This window comes from Bos taurus, chromosome 10, assembly GCF_002263795.3.
Source record: "Bos taurus isolate L1 Dominette 01449 registration number 42190680 breed Hereford chromosome 10, ARS-UCD2.0, whole genome shotgun sequence".
NCBI lineage: Eukaryota > Metazoa > Chordata > Mammalia > Artiodactyla > Bovidae > Bos > Bos taurus.
Genome location: NC_037337.1, coordinates 23,689,261 through 23,713,280, shown reverse-complemented (window position 1 = coordinate 23,713,280; position 24,020 = coordinate 23,689,261). Strand labels below are relative to the sequence as shown.

Genomic DNA, 24,020 nt, shown 5'->3' with positions numbered 1-24,020 from the left:
TAAACAAATGGGACCTAATTAAACTTAAAAGCTTCTGCACAACAAAGGAAACTCTAAGCAAGGTGAAAAGACAGACTTCAGAATGGGAGAAAATAATAGCAAATGAAGCAACTGACAAACAACTAATCTCAAAAATATACAAGCAAATCCTACACTCAATTCCAGAAAAATGAATGACCCAATCAAAAAATGGGCCAAAGAACTAAATAGACATTTCTCCAAAGAAGACATACAGATGGCTAACAAATGCATGAAAAGATGCTCAACATCACTCATTATCAGAGAAGTGCAAATCAAAACCACTATGAGGTACCATTTCATGCCAGTCAGAATGGCTGTGAGCCAAGTCTACAAGCAATAAATGCTGGAGAGGGTGTGGAGAAAAGGGAACCCTCTTACACTGTTGGTGGGAATGCAAACTAGTACAGCCACTATGGAGAACAGTGTGGAGATTCCTTAAAAAACTGGAAATAGACCTGCCTTATGATCCAGCAATCCCACTGCTGGGCATACACACTGAGGAAACCAGAAGGGAAAGAGACACCTGTACCCCAATGTTCATCACAGCACTGTTTATAATAGCCAGGACATGGAAGCAACCTAGATGTCCATCAGCAGATGAATGGAAAAGAAAGCTATGGTACATATACACAATGGAGTATTACTCAGCCATTAAAAAGAATTCATTAGAATCAGTTCTAATGAGGTGGATGAAACTGGAGCCTATTATACAGAGTGAAGTAAACCAGAAAAAAAAAAAAAAACACCAATACAGTATACTAACGCATATATATGGAATTTAGAAAGATAGTAACAATAACCCTGTATGTGAAACAGCAAAAGAGACACTGATGTATAGAACAGTCTTTTGGATTCTGTGGAAGAGGGAGAGGGTGGGATGATTTGGGAGAATGGCATTGAAACATGTATAATATCATATATGAAACACGTCGCCAGTCCAGGTTTGATGCACGATACTGGATGCTTGGAGCTGGTGCACTGGGACGACCCAGAGGGATGGTATGGGGAGGGAGGAGGGAGGAGGGTTCAGGGTGGGGAACACGTGTATACCTGTGGTGGATTCATTTTGATATATAGCAAACCAATACAATACTGTAAAGTTAAAACAAAAAGAACTTTGTTAACTCATGGCATTTTCCTTTTCCATTACATCTGAAACCTGCTATTCTTTCTGTTTCTATGTATAAAGTAATTCAGATTCAGATTTACTTTTGACTTTAAAGAAGTTTTGAGATGTCTACCATTTATATAACTGCATGGCAACACTTCAAAGACATTAAGCATCCTATAGTGAGCTGGAGGGCGGGCCCCGAAAACTACATTCACATCCTAATCCACGGAAACTTTGAATGTGAATTTATTTAACAAAGAAACTTTTCAAATGTAATTGAGAAAAGGGTATCAAAATCAAATCATACTGGATTATCTTGGTGGGGCCTCAATCCAGTGACAAGTGTCTTTTTAAGAGACACACAGGTGAGGCCTTGTGAGGTCTTCTCAATGGAGGAGGAGGTTGGAGGTATACAGTCACTAGCAAAGGAGGACCTGGGGCCACCAGAAGCCAGAAGAGGCAAGGAAGGATTCTCTCCTAGACCATTTAGAAGGAGTATGTTCCTGCTGACACCTTGTTTTCAGACTTCTGACCTCCAGCTTGTAGGGAACCAATTATTTTTTGGAGCCATCAAATTTGTGATAATTTGTAATGGTAGAACAAGGGCTACTGGGGCTAACACAGTTTTCCAAAGGTAACATTTCTAAATATCTACAAGCAACTCCTGATAGTTTGTATTCATGGAAAGGCATTTTTTAATTACTTTAAAAAGTAATTAATTAAATTGCTCTTTGGGACATTTGCATTCAAATTCTCACATAAGTAAACATACACATTTATTTATCATTCAACAAATGCTTGAGTAACCACTATTTACCAGGTATTACTGTATCCCAAAGAAAGGCAATGTCAAAGAATGCTCAAACTACTGCACAATTGCACTCATCTCACACGCTAGTAAAGTAATATTCAAAATTCTCTAAGCCAGGATTCAGCAGTACGTGAACCATGAACTTCTAGTTGTTGAAGCTGGTTTTAGGAAAGGCAGAGGAACCAGAGATAAAATTGCCAACATCCACTGGATCATCGAAAAAGCAAGAGAATTCCAGAAAAACATCTATTTCTGCTTTATTGACTATGCCAAAGCCTTTGACTGTGTGGATCACAATAAACTGTGGAAAATTCTGAAAGAGATGGGAATACCAGACCACCTGACCTGCCTCTTGAGAAACCTGTATGCAGCTCATGAAGCAACCGTTAGAACTGGGCACGGAACAATAGATTGTTTCCAAATAGGAAAAGGAATACGTCAAGGCTGTATATTGTCACCCTGCTTATTTAACTTCTATGCAGAGAACATCATGAGAAATGCTGGGCTGGAAGAAGCACAAGCTGGAATCAAGATTGCTGGGAGAAATATCAATAACCTCAGATATGCAGATGACACCACCCTTACGGCAGAATGTGAAGAGGAACTAAAAAGCCTCTTGATGAAGGTGAAAGAGGAGAGTGAAAAAGTTGGCTTAAAGCTCAACATTCAGAAAACGAAGATCATGGCATCCAGTCCCATCACTTCATGGGAAATAGATGGGGAAACAGTGGAAATGGTGTCAGACTTTATGTTTTTGAGCTCCAAAATCACTGCAGATGGTGACTGCAGCCATGAAATTAAAAGACGCTTACTCCTTGGAAGAAAAGTTATGATCAACCTGGATAACATATTGAGAAGCAGAGACATTACTTTGCCCACAAAGGTCCATCTAGACAAGGCTATGGTTTTTCCAATGGTCGTGTATGGATGTGAGAATTGGACTGTCACGAAAGCTGAGCGCTGAAGAATTGATGCTTTTAAAGTGTGGTATTGGAGAAGACTCTTGAGAGTCCCTTGGACTTCAAGGAGATCCAACCAGTCCATTCTAAATGAGATCAGCCCTGGGTGTTCTTTGGAAGGAATGATGCTAAAGCTGAAACTCCAGTGCTTTGTCCACCTCATGAGAAAAGTTGACTCATTGGAAAAGACTTTGATGCTGGGAGGGATTGGGGGCAGGAGGAGAAGGGGACTTCAGAGGATGAGATGGCTGGATGGCATCACTGACTCATTGGACGTGAGTCTGAGTGAACTTTGGGAGTTGGTGATGGACAGGGAGGCCTGGTGTGCTGCGATTCATGGGATCGCAAAGAGTTGGACACAACTGAGCGACTGAACTGAACTGAACCGTATCAGCAATTTTTGATCCAGTCACAGAGGGGCAGCATCTGCAAACATAGACACTCCGTGGGGAAGATGGGTGGGTAACATGTTGGTAAGTGATGGGCTGTCTCAAACTGCAGTCACTCCTTTCTTTTTTATTTCCCAAAGGCAGTCTAGACCAGGTTTCTATAGGTCTGGAAGAAGCTGATACAAGGGAAACCCTTTTAGGAGCACGCAGACTCAGCAACTCTTTCTGAAGAGGAAGAAAAGGGAGATGCTACTGTTACCACCAGTGTTGATCTTATGGATACAAATATCACGTGAGTTTGGGGTTTCCTTGATTGCTCCTAGAAAATTCATCACAGCGGAATCTTATCTGCAGGCAACTGTAGGAGTGGGATTTTTCTGATTGAGAGCAGGATGTTGAGGAAAAAAATGAAAACCAAAAAGTGGGAGATAGAGTTGGGGAGAGAGACATGGAAAGAAGGAGAAAATACACAAGAAGAATGAGAGACCATGACAGCTGAGAGAATGAACATCTAATCAGACTTTCTCTGTTACTTCCCTCTGTTTTCCTGAACAGAAATGAATAAATAACAGATAAAGCATTTTCCTGAATTCTTGCTTCTTCAAGAAGGAGAGAACTTCACCAGGTACTGCAATTCCTCAAGCATTTAAAGCAGCTTACAGTGGTATAAGCAGAGGCCTGGGGGCAGTCCTGTCCTCTTGATGATATTAGCTAAGGGTGGAGAAGTGAAGACGCAGCAGAGACTGACAGGTTGGCTTGGAGAGTCCAGACCAGCACAGCTCCCTGCACCTCACGGCTGCCCAGCTCTCAGATGCAAGAACCTACTTCTGTGCAGGGCACAGTGCTCTGGAAGCACCTGCTGTCTGTCCCCAAACCTCACTGTGGGCTCCAGGGTTTGCTCCTCCTCATCTTTCCTCAGCGCAGGGGCCACAGAAAGCTGAAGTCATGATGTCTATGAAGAAATTGAAGTTTTAATTAAAAAAAATCCCCAGACTCAGTGTCACTGAAGAATTCTGTCAAACATTGAAGCAGAATTAGCATGAATTATACACAGTTTCTTCTTTTTTTTTATTATTTTTAAATTAATTTTATTTTATTTTTAAACTTTACATAATTGTATTAGTTTTGCCAAATACCAAAATGAATCCGCCACAGGTATACATGTGTTCCCCATCCTGAACCCTCCTCCCTCCTCCCTCCCCATACCATCCCTCTGGGTCATCCCAGTGCACCAGCCCCAAGCATCCAGTATCGTGCATCGAACCTGGACTGGCGTCTCATTTCACACATGATATTTTACATGTTTCAATGCCATTCTCCCAAATCTTCCCACCCTCTCCCTCTTCCACAGAGTCCATAAGACTGTTCTATACATCAGTGTCTCTTTTGCTGTCTCGTACACAGGGTTATTGTTACCATCTTTCTAAATTCCATATATATGCATTAGTATACTGTATTGGTGTTTTTCCTTCTGGCTTACTTCACTCTGTATAATAGGTTCCAGTTTCATCCACCTCATTAGAACTGATTCAAATGTATTCTTTTTAATGGCTGAGTAATACTCCATTGTGTATATGTACCACTGCTTTCTTATCCATTCATCTGCTGATGGACATCTAGGTTGCTTCCATGTCCTGGCTATTATAAACAGTGCTGCGATGAACATTGGGGTACATGTGTCTCTTTCCCTTCTGGTTTCCTCAGTGTGTATGCCCAGCAGTGGGATTGCTGGATCATAAGGCAGGTATATTTCCAGTTTTTTAAGGAATCTCCACACTGTTCTCCATAGTGGCTCTACTAGTTTGCATTCCCACCAACAGTGTAAGAGGGTTCCCTTTTCTCCACACCCTCTCCAGCATTTATTATTTGTAGACTTTTGGATCGCAGCCATTCTGACTGGCATGAAATGGTATCTCATAGTGGTTTTGATTTGCATTTCTCTGATAATGAGTGATGTTGAGCATCTTTTCATGTATTTGTTAGCCATCTGTATGTCTTCTTTGGAGAAATGTCTATTTAGATCTTTGGCCCATTTTTTGGTTGGGTCATTTATTTTTCTGGAGTTGAGCTGTAGGAGTTGCTTGTATATTTTTGAGATTAGTTGTTTGTCCGTTGCTTCATTTGCTATTATTTTCTCCCATTCTGAAGGCTGTCTTTTCACCTTGCTAATAGTTTCCTTTGATGTGCAGAAGCTTTTAAGTTTAATTAGGTCCCATTTGTTTATTTTTGCTTTTATTTCCAATATTCTGGGAGGTGGGTCGTAGAGGATCCTGTTGTGATGTATGTCGGAGAGTGTTTTGCCTATGTTCTCCTCTAGGAGTTTTATAGTTTCTGGTCTTACATTTAGATCTTTAATCCATTTTGAGTTTATTTTTGTGTATGGTGTTAGAAAGTGTTCTAGTTTCATTCTTTTACAAGTGGTTGACCAGATTTCCCAGCACCACTTGTTAAAGAGATTGTCTTTAATCCATTGTATATTCTTGCCTCCTTTGTCAAAGATAAGGTGTCCATATGTGCGTGGATTTATCTCTGGGCTTTCTATTTTGTTCCATTGATCTATATTTCTGTCTTTGTGCCAGTACCATACTGTCTTGATAACTGTGGCTTTATAGTAGAGCCTGAAGTCAGGTAGGTTGATTCCTCCAGTTCCATTCTTCTTTCTCAAGATCACTTTGGCTATTCGAGGTTTTTTATATTTCCATACAAATTGTGAAATTATTTGTTCTAGCTCTGTGAAGAGTACTGTTGGTAGCTTGATAGGGATTGCATTGAATCTATAAATTGCTTTGGGTAGTATACTCATTTTCACTATATTGATTCTTCCAATCCATGAACATGGTCTATTTCTCCATCTATTAGTGTCCTCTTAGATTTCTTTCACCAGTGTTTTATACTTTTCTATATATAGGTCTTTAGTTTCTTTAGTAGATATATTCCTAAGTATTTTATTCTTTCCGTTGCAATGGTGAATGGAATTGTTTCCTTAATTTCTCTTTCTGTTTTCTCATTATTAGTGTATAGGAATGCAAGGGATTTCTGTTTGTTGATTTTATATCCTGCAACTTTACTGTAGTCATTGATTAGTTCTAGTAATTTTCTAGAGGAGTCTTTAGGGTTTTCTATGTAGAGGATCATGTCATCTGCAAACAGTGAGAGTTTTACTTCTTCTTTTCCAATTTGGATTCCTTTTATTTCTTTTTCTGCTCTGATTGCTGTGGCCAAAACTTCCAAAACTATGTTGAATAGTAATGGTGAAAGTGGGCACCCTTGTCTTGTTCCTGACTTTAGAGGAAATGCTTTCAATTTTTCACCATTGAGGATAATGTTTGCTGTGGGTTTGTCATATATAGCTTTTATTATGTTGAGGTATGTTCCTTCTATTCCTGCTTTCTGGAAGGTTTTTATTATACATGGATGTTGAATTTTGTCAAAGGCTTTCTCTGCATCTATTGAGATAATCATATGGTTTTTATTTTTCAATTTGTTAATGTGGTGTATTACATTGATTGATTTGTGGATATTGAAGGATTCTTGCATGCCTGGGATAAAGCCCATTTGGTCATGGTGTATGATCTTTTTAATGTGTTGTTGGATTCTGATTGCTAGAATTTTGTTGAGGATTTTTGCATCTATGTTCATCAGTGATATTGGCCTGTAGTTTTCTTTTTTTGTGGGATCTTTGTCAGGTTTTGGTATTAGGGTGATGGTGGCCTCATAGAATGAGTTTGGAAGTTTACATTCCTCTGCAATTTTCTGGAAGAGTTTGAGTAGGATAGGTGTTAGCTCTTCTCTAAATTTTTGGTAGAATTCAGCTGTGAGGCCATCTGGACCTGGGCTTTTGTTTGCTGGAAGATTTTTGATTACAGTTTCAATTTCTGTGCTTGTGATGGGTCTGTTAAGGTTTTCTATTTCTTCCTGGTCGAGTTTTGGGAAGTTGTACTTTTCTAAGAATTTGTCCATTTCTTCCACGTTGTCCATTTTATTGGCATATAATTGTTGATAGTAGTCTCTTATGATCCTTTGTATTTCTGTGTTGTCTGTTGTGATCTCTCCATTTTCGTTTCTAATTTTATTGATTTGATTTTTCTCCCTTTGTTTCTTGATGAGTCTGGCTAATGGTTTGTCAATTTTATTTATCCTTTCAAAGAACCAGCTTTTGGCTTTGTTGATTTTTGCTATGGTCTCTTTTGTTTCTTTTGCATTTATTTCTGCTCTAATTTTTAAGATTTCGTTCCTTCTACTAACCCTGGGGTTCTTCATTTCTTCCTTTTCTAGTTGCTTTAGGTGTAGAGTTAGGCTATTTATTTGACTTTTTTCTTGTTTCTTGAGGTGTGCCTGTATTGCTATGAACTTTCCCCTTAGGACTGCTTTTACTGTGTCCCACAGGTTTTGGGTTGTTGTGTTTTCATTTTCATTCGTTTCTATGTAAATTTTGATTTCTTTTTTGATTTCTTCTGTGATTTGTTGGTTATTCAGCAGGGTGTTGTTCAGCCTCCATATGTTGGAATTTTTAATAGTTTTTCTCCTGTAATTGAGATCTAATCTTACTGCATTGTGGTCAGAAAAGATGCTTGGAATGATTTCTATTTGTTTGAATTTACCAAGGCTAGCTTTATGGCCCAGGATGTGATCTATCCTGGAGAAGGTTCCATGTGTGCTTGAGAAAAAGGTGAAATTCATTGATTTGGGATGAAATGTCCTATAGATATCAATTAGGTCTAACTGGTCTATTGTATTTTTTAAAGTTTGTGTTTCCTTGTTAATTTTCTGTTTAGTTGATCTATCCATAGGTGTGAGTGGGGTATAAAAGTCTCCCACTATTATTGTGTTATTGTTCATTTCTCCTTTCATACTTGTTAGCATTTGTCTTACATACTGCGGTGCTCCCGTGTTGGGTGCATATATATTTATAATTGTTATATCTTCTTCTTGGATTGATCCTTTGATCATTATGTAGTGACCTTCTTTGTCTCTTTTCACAGCCTTTGTTTTAAGGTCTATTTTATCTGATATGAGTATTGCTACTCCTGCTTTCTTTTGGTCCCTATTGGCATGGAAAATCTTTTTCCAGCCCTTCACTTTCAGTCTGTATGTGTCCCCTGTTTTGAGGTGGGTCTCCTGTAGACAACATATGTAGGGGTCTTGTTTTTGTATCCATTCAGCCAGTCTTTGTCTTTTGGTTGGGGCATTCAACCCATTTACGTTTAAGGTAATTACTGATAAGTATGATCCCGTTGCCATTTACTTTATTGTTTTGGGTTCGAATTTATACACTATTTTTGTGTTTCCTGTCTAGAGAATATCCTTTAGTATTTGTTGGAGACCTGGTTTGGTGGTGCTGAATTCTCTCATCTTTTGCTTGTCTGAAAAGCTTTTGATTTCTCCTTCATACCTGAAGGAGTACCTTGCTGGGTACAATAATCTGGGCTGTAGGTTATTTTCGTTCATCATTTTAAGTATATCTTGCCATTCCCTCCTGGCTTGAAGAGTTTCTATTGAAAGATCAGCTGTTATCCTTATGGGAATTCCCTTGTGTGTTATTTGTTGTTTTTCCCTTGCTGCTTTTAATATTTGTTCTTTGTGTTTGATCTTTGTTAATTTGATTAATATGTGTCTTGGGGTGTTTTGCCTTGAGTTTATCCTGTTTGGGACTCTCTGGGTTTCTTGGACTTGGGTGATTATTTCCTTCCCCAGTTTAGGGAAGTTTTCCACTATTATCTCCTCAAGTATTTTCTCATGGTCTTTCTTTTTGTCTTCTTCTTCTGGGACCCCTATGATTCAAATGTTGTAGCATTTAATATTGTCCTGGAGGTCTCTGAGATTGTCCTCATTTCTTTTAATTTGTTTTTCTTTTATTCTCTCTGATTCATTTATTTCTACAATTCTATCTTCTAATTCACTAATCCTATCTTCTGCCTCTGTTATTCTACTATTTGTTGCCTCTAGAGTGTTTTTAATTTCATTTATTGCATTATTCATTATATATTGGCTCTTTTTTATTTCTTCTAGGTCCTTGTTAAACCTTTCTTGCATCTTCTCAATCCTTGTCTCCAAGCTATTTATCTGTGATTCCATTTTAATTTCAAGATTTTGGATCAATTTCATTATCATTATTCAGAATTCTTTATCAGGTAGATTCCCTATCTCTTCCTCTTTTGTTTGGTTTGGTGGGCATTTATCCTGTTCCTTTATCTGCTGGGTATTCCTCTGTCTCTTCATCTTGTTTAAATTGCTGAGTTTGGGGTGTCCTTTCTGTATTCTGGCCGTTTGTGGAGTTCTCTTTATTGTGGCTTTTCCTCGCTGTGTGTGGGTTTGTACAGGTGGCTTGTCAAGGTTTCCTGGTTAGGGAAGCTTGTGTCGGTGTTCTGATGGGTGGAGCTGTATTTCTTCTCTCTCCTTTTGAAGAGTTGGGTTGCTTTTCTGGGTGCCTGATGTCCTCTGCCGGCATTCAGAAGTTGTTTTGTGGAATTTACTTGACGTTTAAATGCTCTTTTGATGAATTTGTGGGGGAGAAAGTGTTCTCCCCGTCCTACTCCTCTGCCGTCTTCAGTTTCTTCTTTTTTTATTTACTAAAATCTTTATTGAACTTCTACTACTTAAACATTACTTGTGCTATGCTCAAAGATCTCTTTTTTTGATGTTTTAAATTTTTTTTAAGTTTTATTTTATTTTATTTTTTAACTTTACAATAGAAAGAAAGTAATTCTTCACTCATTTTATGAGGCTAATATTACCCTGATGCCAAAGTCAGACAAAGACCATAAAGAACTGAAAAGTTAAGGGAAATATCTTTTATCTAGAAGATAGACACAAATTTCTTAAAATATTTTAGCAAGTACAATTCATTGTTATGTAAATTGAGTAATATACGAAGCACAAATGTAATTTCTTTCAAGGGTGCAAGACACTTTAATATTGAAAATCAGTGGATAGAATTCATCATATTACCAGGGTAGAAAAGAAGAATCATATCATCATATTAATCTAGTCAGAAAAAAAGGATTTGCAAAAATTCAGTAGTAAATTATGGTGAAAACTCTGAGAATCACAAGAATAGTGGGGAATTTCCTCAATAGCTAATGGTATTCTTACTAATAAAAGACTATAATTTTTTTCTAAGAAAGAGAAAAAAACCAGAGTGTCCATTCTTGTCACTCTTTTGGTACAGTGCTAGATGTTGGAGCAAGAAATAAAGAAAGTAGATGTAATGATCTTACAGAGTTGAAAGAAGAAGTAAAACTGCCACTATTTGCTGGTAACATGATTATCTATGTAGAAAATACAAAGACTATACCCCTAAATTTATATTAGGGAAATCCAAATTAAAACTACAAAGAGATATCACTTCACATATATCATAAGGGCTAAAATTAAAAATACTGACAATACCAAGTTCTGGCAAGGATGCAAAGAAGCTGGATCACTCAGGCATTGCTGGTGGGTGATTGGCCCAGTCATTCTAGAAAAGTCCAAGAATTTCAAATACACTTAAATATTCACTTCCTGAATTCTTAATACTGCAAATCAACCAGTGATCTTCACTGAATGAACAGATAAATATTCTGTAGTACATTCACACAATTAAATATTATTTATACATCTTTCTCAACTTCAAGAGGATTGTTTTGCAATAAATCATTTTAAGTTGAAACAATAGGAAGTCAAAAGTTCATTTAATATGGGAAGAAAAATCTAAAAAATATATATATATATATAACTGATTCACTTTGCTGCACTGCAGAAACTAACATTGTAAAGCAACTATACTCCAATAAAAATCAATTAAAATTTAAAAAAAAGAAAATCCATCCAATATATTTAAGCTAGCTTCCCTTAAATGTGGCTAATACTTGCATTAGCCTACAGTTGGGAAAAAATAATCTCACACAGTATATTTTATACTAAAATGATGAAAATCTTATAAATGTGTTGAGTACTGTACTGAAAGTGAAAATCAGGATGGTTATATGGGTATGAAATGGCTGTAAATGTGTTGGTTGTTTACACTCATGATTTTGAGGCTGGCCAGGAGCTCAGCTCACTACTGCTACCCAGAATCACCAGGAAACATAATACTGCATGTTGCTAGCCCAGGAAAAGATAAAATTTCAATATTCCAAGTATGATTTCTACTGAATGCATACCACTCTCTCACTACTGTAAAGTCAAAAATTCTAAATTGAATTATCATAAGTTGGGGACAGTCTGTAGTGATTAAAAGGAAAAGACTATTGATATATGCAGTAGTCTAGATGGGTCTCAGGATGTTATGCTGAGTAAAAAAAAAATCAATCTCAGAGGCTACATGGTATATGATTACACTTATTGGATTATTATGACTATATACGTAGTGTGATTCTACTTATACAACATTCTCAACAGGACAAAAAAAAGATGAAAGGAGATCAGTAGGGACCTGGATTGTAAAGAATTGTAGGCCTCGGGAGGGTGTACAAAGAGAGTTTCTTTAGAGAAATGGAACAACTCTATATCATGATTTTTATACATGTGATAAAGTTTCACAGAGCTATGCATCAAAACCAGATTGCATATAAAACTGATGTATCAGATTGCGACCTGTATTTTTAAAAAATTTTGGCAATATCAATTTCCTGGTATGTACATGTAATTATTATATTAGCATATATATTTTAGAATATCAAGCTGCTCTTCAGGCTGTCGTGGGCTTTGTGGTCTCTTCTGCTTAGTTACAAATAATTGGAAACCAGGACATGAGCAGATTTCAGGGATTTTCAAGGGTTGTGGAGGTGGGGATGGTCTGCAAAGTAAGTTCTTTAGGGTGATGGAATGATTCTGTATCTTAATTTTAGTGGTAGGAACAAGAACCTACAAATGGGATAAATTTCACAGCTATGCATAAAAAGGTGGATATAAAAACATGTGATATATATAATAAAATGATACATTGTATTATCATTCTGCTCGCCAGACTTCTCTGGGCATTTGTGTTCTCTCCTGCTTCCTTGTAAACAATTAGAAGCCAGGACATCAGCTGCCTGTCACTCAGAGTTGAAATGGGACAGAAGAGTAGATGGTTCAACTACATATAAACTCTCCTCCTTGCATCACTCATTAATGAGTTCTTTTGACCTTAAATTTTAAGAACTGGCACTGTTTTGGAGACTGTGTCTATACTTCCTTTTCTACTTGCTTATTTGCTTTTGATTCTTTTAAATTAATTCATCAATTAGGATTATCAAACTAAGTGGAAGATTGAGAGATACACACTTCATTATCATGCACAGTATACAAAACTTCAATCATCAACTTCTGTGGTATTGACATATGCTAAGTGTTTGAATGGGACTTGAAAAGATCAGTTTTCACTCCAGTCCCAAGAAGGGCAATGCCAAAGATTGTTCAAACTATTATGCAATTGTGCTCATTTCACATGCAAGTAAGGTTATGCTTAAAATCTTTTAAGCTAGGTTTCAGCAGTGTGTGAACCAAGAACTTCCAGATGTACAGGCTGGATTTCAAAGAGGCAGAGGAACCAGAGATCAAGTTGCTAACATTCATTGGATCATGGAGAAAGCAAAGGAATTCCAGAAAAGCGTCTACTTCTACTTCATCGACTATGCTAAAAACTTTGTGTGGATAATAACAAATTGTGGAAAATTCTTAAAGTGATGGAAATACCAGCCCACCTTACTTGTCTTCTGAGAAACCTGTATGCAGGTCAAGAAGCAAGAATTAGAACCGGACATGGAATAACGGACTGGTTCCAAATCAGAAAAGGAGTCTTTGAAGGCTGTATATTGTCAGCCTGTTTATTTAACTTATATGCTGAGTACCACATGTGAAATGCCGGGCTGGATGAATCACAAGCTAGAATCAAGATTTCTGGGAGAAATATAAAAAACCTCAGATATGCAGAAGATACCACTCTAATGGGAGGAAATGAAGAGGAACTGAAAGGGCTTTTTGATGAGTGTGAAAGAGGAGAGTGAAAAAGCTGCCTTGAAACTCAACATTCAAAAATCTAAGATCATGGCATCTGGTCCCATCACTTCATGGCAAATAGAAGGGGGAAAAGTAGAAGCAGTGACAGATTTTATTTTCCTGGGCCCCAAAATCCCCATGGACAGTGGCTGCAGCCATGAAATTGAAAGATGCTTGCCCCGTGGAAGAAAAGATATGACAAACCTGCAGGTGGGCTAAGTCGCTTCAGGCGTGTCTGGCTCTGCATCCCTATGAACCATAGCCCTCCAGGATCCTCTGTCCATGAGATTTACCAGGAAAGAATACTGGAATGGGTTGTAATGCTCTCCTTCAGGGGATTTTCCTGACCCAGGGATTGAACCCACATCTCTTATGTCTCCTGCATTTGCAGGCAAGTTCTTAACCACATGCCACCTAGGAAGCTTAAGATAACATATTAAAAAGCAGACACATCACTTTGCTGACAAAGGTCTGTATAATCAAAGCTATGGTTTTTCCAATAGTCATGTGTGGTGTAAGACTTGGACTATAAATAAGGCTGAAAGCTTAAGAATTGATGCTTTTGAACTGTGGGGCTGGATAAAACTCTTGAGAGTCCCTTGGACTGCAAGGAAGACAAACCAGTCAATCCTAATAGGAATCACCTGTGAATATTCACTGGAAGGACTGATGCTGAAGCTGAAACTCTAATACTTTGGCCACCTGATGCGAAGAGCCTACTCATTTGAAAAGACCTTGATGATGGGAAAGATTGAAGGCAAAAGGAGAAGGGAAAGGCAGAGGATGAAATGATTAGATAGCATCATTGACTCAATGGACATGAATTAGAGCAACTTTGGGAGATATTGAAGTACAGTGTAGTCTGGGGTGCTGCAGTCCATGGAGTCACAAAGAGTTGGACACGACTTAGCAACTGAAAAACAACAACAAAGTGTTTGAAACCTGTAGATACCAACTTCTGCGGGAGAGCATTACAGCATTATGTCACAGAAAGACTTGGCATACTTATCTAGAATTTATTTTACAAAGAGAAAAATAATGAGCCACTAACAAGTGAGACTGAATACTTTGGACCAATGACATAGAAAATGTGACATCAGGACAATTCCAGGACACATGGTCTAATAAATGCAATTCTACTTGTGGAGGGAACAGGACTGAATATCCTGATCTTCCTCAAAGTCTAATAAATAAGACTTAATTTCAAATTTCAAAAGAATATTTTATTCCTGTTATAATTTCATTCAAAATTTAAAACTGCACATACTCTGAAAGTCAGATGGACTGGTTTTTTTTTTGTCATTTATGGTGAAGTAACTTTATCTATTGAAAAACCTAAATAGAGTCATAGAACTCAATACAAAGAGATACAATAATTATTTTGAATAAAATTTCCATTCACCAAGAAGCCTAAGATCTGCAACTTTTTTTAAAGAATCATTAGATTCTGGATGGAGAAAAGTAAGTGTGGGCTAATAAATGACCAGTTAATAGATAATAGAACATTTCATAGGCTATAGTAAATTATATTTTAAATCATCTGGAAAAAACATTTTGCTGAATAATTATTAATGTATGTCAACTTGCTTAATATTCAATTCCCCTCAGCTCAAATTTTAATACTGATGGTTTTTTTCATGGCTTCTTTCAGGATCTGATTAATTTAATGACCAGGGAAAAACAAGTAGACAAAGTAAAGGTTTGTGGTGAGCCAGACTTTTTCCCATGCGTGCACAGACCACGTGGTCTATGAACATAACAACCCCCACTTCCTGTTGGGGGGAGTCACACAGGTACCGGGTAGTATGTATATGTGCTGCCGGGCACTCAAAGACACTGAACTCTCAGCTTGAGGCAGAACTAAGCACATTTGTGCAGAGGATTCCATGCCTCATGCCACTCTCCAGTCTGCTCTGGGTGTTCCTGGCTGTCGCCTTCTCTGGTAGGGAGGCTTCCAAACATGGGTGCGAGTATTCAGGGTGAAAGGACTGCACACAGGCGCATGGAGCTTCACAGGGACTTGGGGAGGAAAGGAGGACTGGGGAAAAGCAAGCATCTTATGATCTCATTTTTTTGTCTTTGGATCCTAAATAACTCCTATACTATTTTATTCATTGCTTCATCTTTGTTTTCTGATTGTTTTCCCCACAGCATGTGGTGTGGCCCAGAAAGTTACTCAAGACCAGCCAGATATATCCACCCAAGTGGGGCAGTCAGTCACCCTGAATTGTCGGTATGAAACAAGTTGGCGCTATTACAACCTTTTTTGGTACAAGCAACTTCCCAGTGGACAGATGACTTACCTTATTCAACAGTATTCAGAATACAGTAATGCAAGGAACGGTCGCTATTCTGTAAACTTCCAGAAAGCAGATAAATCCATCAGCCTCATCATTTCATCCTTACAGCTGGAAGATTCTGCAAAGTACTTCTGTGCTCTCTGTTAACTCACAGTGCTTGAAGTAATAGGAAAAGCTGTACAAAAACCCCGGAGCTTGATAAGAGAGAGCCCCCCTGCTGTAGGACCCCAGCTGAAATGCACACCCGCAGACCCCAGACAAGAAATGATAGTCCTGTGGTTGTTTAAGTTGTGGTCTGGATCAGAAGATTTAATTCTAGATAAAGGCTCCTTCTATGTCATTGGAAACAGGTGTCCAGAGTAACTTTCTACTAATACATTCTCCTCTTGAATTTTTGACTTTAAGTCAGTCATACAGAACATGTGTAAAGTTGTCTAGATTTGAAAACTTGTCCCATAATGCTTTAAACTGGCAGTTTTACTTCATCACAAACCTGGGTCTAGCTGTGTGGAGTCACCATCAAAACCATGTCCTTAGTCATTTCCTCTTAGACTTTGTGTCAGGGCACAATCAGAAAAGCAGAACCATGGGTGATGTAGAATAAGAGATTAGTTATAAGGACTAAATCTCAGGCAATGGCTAGAGCTGGTGGACAAGTCTGTACAAAGCTGTTGTTTTTATATCTGATGTTGAGCCTGAATTCACTTTAAGTGAGCTTACAGTAACATTTGAAAGGAAAGTTTGGTGAGGACAAAAGCTGGACAAACTGTGACACATAAAGTCAGACTTAAACCATGAGGACACTTGGAACCCACAAAGATTTGTCTGTCTCACCTCCTTCAGTCTCACAATACTGGGTGACCTCGAAGAGAGGTGGCTGTCATTTGCCATCATGCTACACCCATACTTGGCCCAAGACAAAGAAGATGAGGAGGACTTCTAATGGGAAGTGGAGGAGTTGTGAGTTAACAATAAGATAAGCTAGTTCATCAGCAGCAATGTGTAGAAAAAGTATTTGCCAAAATCCAATAGTCTACCATGGTGAAAACTCTAAGAAACACAGGAATAATGGAGAATTTCCTCAATAGCTCTTGGCATGTTTACTGGTAAAAGACTCTATATTTTTCCCTAAGGAAGGGAACAAAGGGAGAATATCCACTTTAATCGCTCTTCTTCAGCACAGTGCAGGACGTTGTAGCCAGTGCAGTAAAGCAAGTAAATATATAAACAACCTTTTAAGCCAGAACGGCAGTCAAATTACCACTATTTTCTATCCATGTAGAAAATCCCAAAGAATATACCCTCCAATACTCTTACAACTCAGTAAGTGGGTTCAGAAGGTCTCAGGATATACAAGGTAAACACAAAATCAAATGCATTTCTATATACTAGCAATAAACATGTGGATATCTAAATTAATAATTTAACACTGTTTACAATGGCTCAAGAAAGACCCTAAATTCTTAGGCATAAATCTAAGAAAACATGTACAGAACTTATACACAGAAAGCTACAAAACACTGGTACTTCCAAAAAATACAAATAGCCAATTATTCTAGCTATTATCCTAGAAAGACCAACTTTCCCCCCTTGGAGTTACATAGGCATCTTTAAAAGTGAAAGTGAAAGTCACTCAGTCATGCCCAACTCATTGCAACCCCATGGACTATACAGTCCATGGAATTCTCCAGGCCAGAATACTGGAGTGGGTAGCCTTTCCCTTCTCCAGGGGATCTTCCCAACCCAGGGATTGAACCCAGGTCTCCCACATTGCAGGTGGATTCTTTACCAGCTAAGCTGCAGGGGAAGCCCCATGGAGCTGCATAAGCACTTTTAGAGAAAAAAAAAAAAAAATGATGACACATGCATTATGACCTCTTTTTGGACTTGATTCTGTTTATTGACTTCATTTTATCCAACAGACCATTCTATCTTAATTACTGGGGCTTCATACACGTTTTGAAATCTGGAAATGCAAGAGATGTTTTCTTTGTCTTATTCAAGGCTTATGCTAGGTTTTTGCACTTCCACATAAGTTATACAATAGCTTCTACCACAAGAGATTGAGGTAATTTGCTTGGGATTGTGTTGAATTTATGAATTGATTTGGGACAAATCAAATTTATTTGGGACAATTGACATCTTAACATATGGAGTCTTTGGATCCATAGCCTCTTTATTTATGTCCTCTCTAATTTCTTTCATTAATGTTAAGATTTTTGTAAAGGACATGTATTGTTGCTGTTGTTTAGTCTCTGTCATGTCCAACTCTTTGCAACCCCATGGACTGTAGCCTGCCAGGCTCCTCTATCAATGGGACTTTCCAGGCAAGAATACTGGAGTGGGTTGCCATTCCCATCTCTAGGGGATCTTCCCGATTGAGGGGTATTTTCTACATGTACAAACCTGTAATGTGTAAATAAAAATAATCCACCTGGTTGGCAGGCATACTCTTTACCACTGAGCCACCTGGGAAGCAAGGCTACTTATACTAATTTTATCTTTTATTTCATATAGCTTTTTTACCTTAATTGACCAAAATACCCAGCATCAAATCCAGAGCTAGGGTTAACTGGGTTAAGAAAAATGTGAATACAGGAAATTAATTACACTCTGAAATGGCCAGAACAGAGCTAGATATCTGTCAAAATGAGAACAGATTCAATTCAACAGCCAAATAGACAGTACCAACCTCTTGTTTAGGGTTTTCCAAACACTATTTCATTGAGCAGCCTTAGGAAATGGTCTTTCCTGATACCAGTGTCTGTAGGTGGCAAGGACTGGTCACCACTGAGTACCAGGCCATGATTTATGTTAGTTACCCCAGACCTCAGAAGTGAGGACATTTCTCATCTCCCTAAAATGATCTGTGATTTTTTTCTCCCAAATCAAAACTATTCTAGAGTTACTGAAGAGGAATCAAGAAGAGAACTTGGATACCTTATATTAAATTAGTTCCCAAGCATTTGATAAATGACATCTTAATTGCATTTTCTAATGCTCTTGCTAGAATCTAGAAATAAAATTGATTTTTGTGTTTGGTGACTGTATCAATGCACTAATAGGTTCTAGTTCTTACAGTTTGTTTAGAGGTACTTTGTATTTTCTACATGTATAAACTTATGATCTGTAAATTATAATAGTTTTAATTTGCTTCTCCTTTTCAAACTTAATACATCTTATTTCCTTTCCTGGTTTGATCCCATGCCCTCCATTAGGACAATGAATAGAAGTAGATAGTCTACCTGTCTTGTTTGTAATCCTATAGGAAATAATATTGACTTTGATATTTTCAACGATACCCTTTATTAGATTTGGGAATTTCTCTTTTATTTTTGGATTGTTGGGAGCATTCATCATACTTACTCCCATAACTCCCATCATAAATACATACAAAAGAGACATTAGCCTTTCAGCAAATTCTGTTGATTATTTGAAAGTAAATTAAGTACATAATTTTGGTTTTCATCAAGCAAAGGAAGATAACCTCACCTCATATGGTCAAAATATAATCTTCTAAAATTAAAAATTCTGAAAAGAGGCAATAGGCTAGAAAACTTATTTTTAGATTCTCCATATATTTTTGGTTTTCAATATTATTTAAAATGACACTTTGAAGTGTTTTGTACACTCTTCTAAAAAATAAAGTCAAAGAAACCAACAAACAAAATGTTCATGCTAGTTTTCTTCTGCCTTTTGCTAATATAATAAAATAATAAAATATATTCTTACATAGCTTAAATGAATTCACTTTCATTTGTTCCTATATTTTCAGTAATAGTGGGTGTTGACTTGTGTGTGCATGTGATCCACCAGAGAGAGACTCCCAAAGAATATTTGTGATTATTTGTTAAATGAATGAAGCGTGATTACCATGATATTTATTTCCATATCATTAGTTTAATTTTCCTCCATCCTAGAGTTGGGATGTTTGTTCTTGAATTCTGTCCGCAAATATAACCCTCTATTCATCCTGTTGGAGTCTTTTGTTTAACTTCACTTCCATAGGATTGAAAGATTGCTTTTAGAATAATTTCAAGAGTTGCTCAGCATAACTTCTTTCACTGCTACTGCTAAGTCACTTCAGTCGTGTCCGACTCTGTGTGACCCCATAGATGGCAGCCCACTGGGCTCCCCCATCCCTGGGATTCTCCAGGCAAGAACACTGGAGTGGGTTGCCATTTCCTTCTCCAATGCATGAAAGTGAAAAGTGAAAGTGAAGTTGCTCAGTTGTGTCTGACTCTTCGCGACCCCATGGACTGCAGCCTACCAGGCTCCTTCGCCCATGGGATTTTCCAGGCAAGAGTACTGGAGTGGGGTGCCATTGCCTTCTCTGACTTCTTTCACTAAGTTCATGACTAGCAACTCATCTACTCATTCAGAAAACAGATAACTCTTGAGTGCTTTATATGTAGCAACTTCTCTTTATAAACATTGAATAACCTTAAAATATGGGAAGGTTAAAGATAAAAGGAAAACTACAAAGAAGCCGACAACTGAGGATCATAATGGGGGTATGACAAAATAAAGGAGCCAAAAATAATTAAAGTCTTTTGTGGAGCGGTATAGAACTAAGAAAACACAGCTGAGTACAGAGGTGGTACAGCTACTATGTGTGTGTTCTCAGTCGTGTCCCGCTCTTGGGACACAATGGACTGTAGCCCACAGGCTCCTCTGTCCATGGATTTACCCAGTCAAGAACACTGGAGTGGGCAGCCATTTCCTTTACCAGAGGATATTCCTGATCAGGGATTGAACCCCCATTGCCTACATTGCAGGCGGATCTTTTACCAGCTGAGCCACCAGGGATATTTACCTTTCAAATGAGGAACTTTTCAAAAGGTTGACTTCTGGTGGGAGTTTAGCTCTGCAGTTTGTTTATTCAGTCACAAGAGGGGGCTGCTTTATTTGGAAACAGTGGTCCTTTCTGGCTATAAAGGAAACATGTTTTCCATCTATGTTCCACAGAAAAGTGAGGAAAAATGACAGATTTTCATTGTCTTTCAATAAACTGATTTTATAGTCCTTTGTTGAGTGCATGTGGTCAAGGGATCTGGGAGTCATAGCCTTATAGACTAAACCTTTTCCATGTACCTCCCTAAACCCTGCTTTCCCATTTCCCACCCCTGGGTAACTCTTCCCTTCCCTATTCCTTATGCTCTTTTCTCTTCACTCCTCTTTTTCTGCCAGGATCATCCACCTCCACCCTTCTCCACCTCAGATAGTTTGCTTTCCCTTCTGTCTTTTGTCTCAGTGTCTGCATCCTTGGTGCAGAGCACCTACAAACTTGGGCACAGAGGGCATAAGGATTAAGGACAATTATTCAAGGAGGATGAGGAGAATACCATCCTTGTCATCAGTTACTATATCAAGAACCAATGCATTGAGAAATGTCTGCCTAGATGGAGACAGATGCATGATTCAAAGGACCTTTTCAGGATGTTGAGCTCCAATGTCCAAGCTCAAGATGTTTAGCTCTTTGTCTCAATGTTACTAATATTTCCTGTCCCTCTGAACAACCACAGCCTACTTTGAAATCTCACATACATTTACTAGAACATGGATGGGAATTTTCATCTCCTTACAATATAGAGCTCAGTAAAGCTTTCTGGGATTAAACAATGTTTTCCACAAGCTTCATGGAGCATCAGAAAATTTCTTTGAAGAAGAAATGATAGAAGACAGGTTCTGGATAGACACACCACTGGGATTGATGTTCCTTTTCCAGAGGCAGACTTTAAACTTCACAAGGGACAGCAGTCGGCACCCTGTGAGTTTGGGATGTGTCGCCTTCTTTGCAGGATGTGCCTAAAACAGGGCAGGAAGACCTAGACAGGGAGCTGCTTGATCATTGGCTGACAGATCCTGGCAACAACACACTGCAACAGATACCTGCACTGGTTGTAAGTCTCTAACAGCAGCAGTTGTGTCTGTTCTCTGGAAACAAGCCTAGGAGCAGACACAAGTGTAAGCTCTGAGCCCACAATCCTGGTTTGTCCTTGAAGTATGAGGCTGGTGATTGGGGTTACTGTTTTTCTGATTTTGGGTAAGTGTTCTATGTCTACAAGGGTTGACTTTGAGGCCAAGGGACCATAAAGATTCACTTGATCTCTACTCCCCGTGTTTTATTCAGCATTATAGCAATGGAATTGAGAACAGATCTATGCATTTGCTAGTGAGCGCAAACTTCTACATGGCAGGTTATTCCATAGCCATTATCCCAAAGAGACCTTAGCAGTAAGTAGGTTGGAAGAAATCTCTGGGGTTATTGAGCCAAGGACCCCGGGATAAAGCCTGTAGAGTTCTTAGATTCTTGCCGTGTGTCTTTGGTCCCTATATAGTAGGCATCAATAGTATTTCTCAGGACATAGATAAAAACACTGGAGTAGGGGGTAGGTCCAGACAGTTTGGGGAGTGTTGTACCCTTGATCCCGGAGAAGGCAATGGCACCCCACTCCAGTACTCTTGCCTGGAAAATCCCATGGACGGAGGAGCCTGGTAGGCTGCAGTCCATGGGGTCGCTGAGGGTCAGACACGACTGAGCGACTTCACTTTCACTTTTCACTTTCATGCATTGGAAAAGGAAATGGCAACCCACTCCAGTGTTCTTGCCTGGAGAATCCCAGGGACGAGGGAGCCTGGTGGGCTGCCGTCTATGGGGTCACACAGAGCTGGACACGACTGAAGTGACTTAGCAGTAGCAGTTAGCAGTGCCCTTGATCCACAGAATTACACTGATTTGTTGTCAGGGGATAATTTTATTTTCTTGACCCTTTAGGGACTGTGATTGATGCTAAGACAACCCAGCCCAGCTCCATGGATTGTGCTGAAGGAGAAGACGTAAACCTGCCTTGTAACCACTCTACCATTTGTGGAAATGTCTATATACATTGGTATCGGCAAAATCCCAATCAGAGTCCACTGTATGTCATTCATGGCTTACGAGGCACAGTGAACAGCAGCATGGCCTCTCTGACCATAGCTTCAGATAGAAAGTCCAGCACCTTGGTCCTGCCCCAGGTCACCCTGAGAGACGCCGCTGTGTACTACTGTGTCCTGAGAGAGGCACACTGGGACAGGCGGGGCTGCACCTGTGCAGTATCTCTGGTGGGAAGATCGAGGCGGGGCAGAGTTGCGGGAGCAGTCACAAGACAAATCTAGAGTCATCTGGAAGGAGAATCAGAAGAGCAGTAAGACATGAGGGAAATGAAGGGAAGGGAAATGGAAGAAGATGGATAAAGAAAAGAAGATAAAGAGGACAAGGAAGAAGTGCTTCATTGGTTGATGTGGCTATGAATGATAAGGAAACTAAGAATCATAATTTTAACACAGGAATAAAGTGAAGAGGTATTAATAGTTTGTCATGGCTCCTCCTTGTGTCAATAAAATGTTGGTTTCAGTGTGTTAAAGATGAAAAGATAAGGAAAACACAACTAATTCTCCTGTTCCAAAGGCTTCTTTCATTTGGACCCAGGACAAATCCATACTCAGAAACGCATATTATTACAGTTGTTTCACTTGCAGATTGATCTTACTCAGAGGAAAATCTGAAATGTTATTTTGTTACTACTCTAGAACACACGTTTGTGATAAAAAAAATTCTTTAAGGAAACAAAAACTAAGTGAATATTTATTTTTAATCTGTCTAGTTCTGCCTCTATAAAGAGTTTTCATCATTTTCTATATTCTCTAAGCAGCACATAGATCCATCTCATCATAAAAGTCTCAGGCAGAGCAAAAGTGAAGGCGCATAGCTGTATCTCCTTCATTCCACCAAATGAAGGAGATTCCTCCCACTGTCCTTTTCTAACAGTTTAATATATATCATATCAGCCTGTTTATTTCAATTACATATATTTTTGCACAGTTCCACAGGTGAAAGGTTTCCCTGATGAAAGGCTTCCCCTTGATGAAAATGAAAGAAGAGAGTGAAAAAGGTGGCTTAAAACTCATCATTCAAAAAACTAAGATCATGGCATCCAGTCCCATCACTTCATGGCAAATAAATGGGGAAACAATGAAAGAGGGAGAGACTTTATTTTGGGGGGCTCAAAAATCACTGCAGATGGTGACTGCAGTCATGAAATTAAAAGACGCTTACTCCTTGGAAGAAAAGCTATGACCAACCTAGATAGCATATTAAAAAGCAGTGACATTACTTTGGTGACAAAGGTCCATCTAGTCAAAGCTATGGTTTTTCGAATAGTCATGTATGGGTGTGAGAGTTGGACTATAAAGAAAGCTGAGTGCTGAAGAATTGATGCTTTTGAACTGTGGTGTTGGAGAAGACTTTTGAGAGTCCTTTGGACTGCAAGGAAATTAAACCAGTCCATCCTAAAGGAAATCAGCCCTCAATATTCATTGGAAGGATTGATGCTGAAGCTGAAGCTCCAGTACTTTGGCCACCTGATGCAAAGAACTGACTCACTTGAAAAGACCCTGATGCTGGGAAAGATTGAGGGTAGG

The 24,020-nt window shown here is 38.7% G+C and overlaps 1 protein-coding gene across 1 annotated transcript in view; it reads left to right on the top strand.

Moving 5' to 3' along the window:
- The window catches only part of LOC100295645 (uncharacterized), a 29,212-nt gene extending 13,511 nt beyond the window's left edge, over positions 1 to 15,701 (top strand). The window contains exons 3-4 of the mRNA XM_002690542.6: positions 14,906 to 14,960; positions 15,406 to 15,701. Coding sequence (XP_002690588.4) covers positions 14,906 to 14,960; positions 15,406 to 15,701 — 351 coding nt within the window. The remainder of the gene's footprint in view (positions 1 to 14,905; positions 14,961 to 15,405) is intronic.
- Positions 15,702 to 24,020: the final 8,319 nt, after the last annotated feature.